This window comes from Apaloderma vittatum, unplaced genomic scaffold (genome assembly GCF_000703405.1).
Source record: "Apaloderma vittatum isolate BGI_N311 unplaced genomic scaffold, ASM70340v1 scaffold33775, whole genome shotgun sequence".
Lineage (NCBI taxonomy): Eukaryota > Metazoa > Chordata > Aves > Trogoniformes > Trogonidae > Apaloderma > Apaloderma vittatum.
The window spans coordinates 2098-2401 of NW_009717077.1; the positions used below are offsets into that span (position 1 = coordinate 2098).

A 304-nucleotide genomic window follows, 5' to 3' on the forward strand; every position below is an offset into this window, starting at 1 on the left:
CACTGCAAGAACATCCCTACGCTGGAGTATGGCTTCCTTGTCCAGGTGAGTTCCTGCATTCCCCTCAGCCCTGTCCTGCTGTCCCATGACCTCCTGAGCTCCATCTTTCTTCCTGGAGCATGTTCCCAAGCTCCGTGGCCACCACAGGGCCTGACTCCTACCATCCTACCCCTCTCAGATCATGAAATACGCAGAGCAGCGCATCCCAACGCTCAATGAGTATTGCGTGGTGTGTGACGAGCAGCACGTCTTCCAGAACGGCTCCATGCTCAAGGTGCGGTTACGGGGATCGGGGAGGCGCAGG

The 304-nt window shown here is 57.9% G+C and overlaps 1 protein-coding gene across 1 annotated transcript in view; it reads left to right on the plus strand.

Annotated features, from left to right (window-relative positions):
* Nucleotides 1-304, plus strand: part of PARP6 (poly (ADP-ribose) polymerase family, member 6) — a gene marked incomplete at both ends in the record, with an annotated part of 3296 nt that overhangs the window by 1975 nt on the left and 1017 nt on the right. Inside the window, 2 exons of the mRNA XM_009869778.1 lie at nucleotides 1-45; nucleotides 179-274. The exon at nucleotides 1-45 is cut by the window's left edge and continues 1 nt beyond it. Coding sequence (XP_009868080.1) covers nucleotides 1-45; nucleotides 179-274 — 141 coding nt within the window. The remainder of the gene's footprint in view (nucleotides 46-178; nucleotides 275-304) is intronic.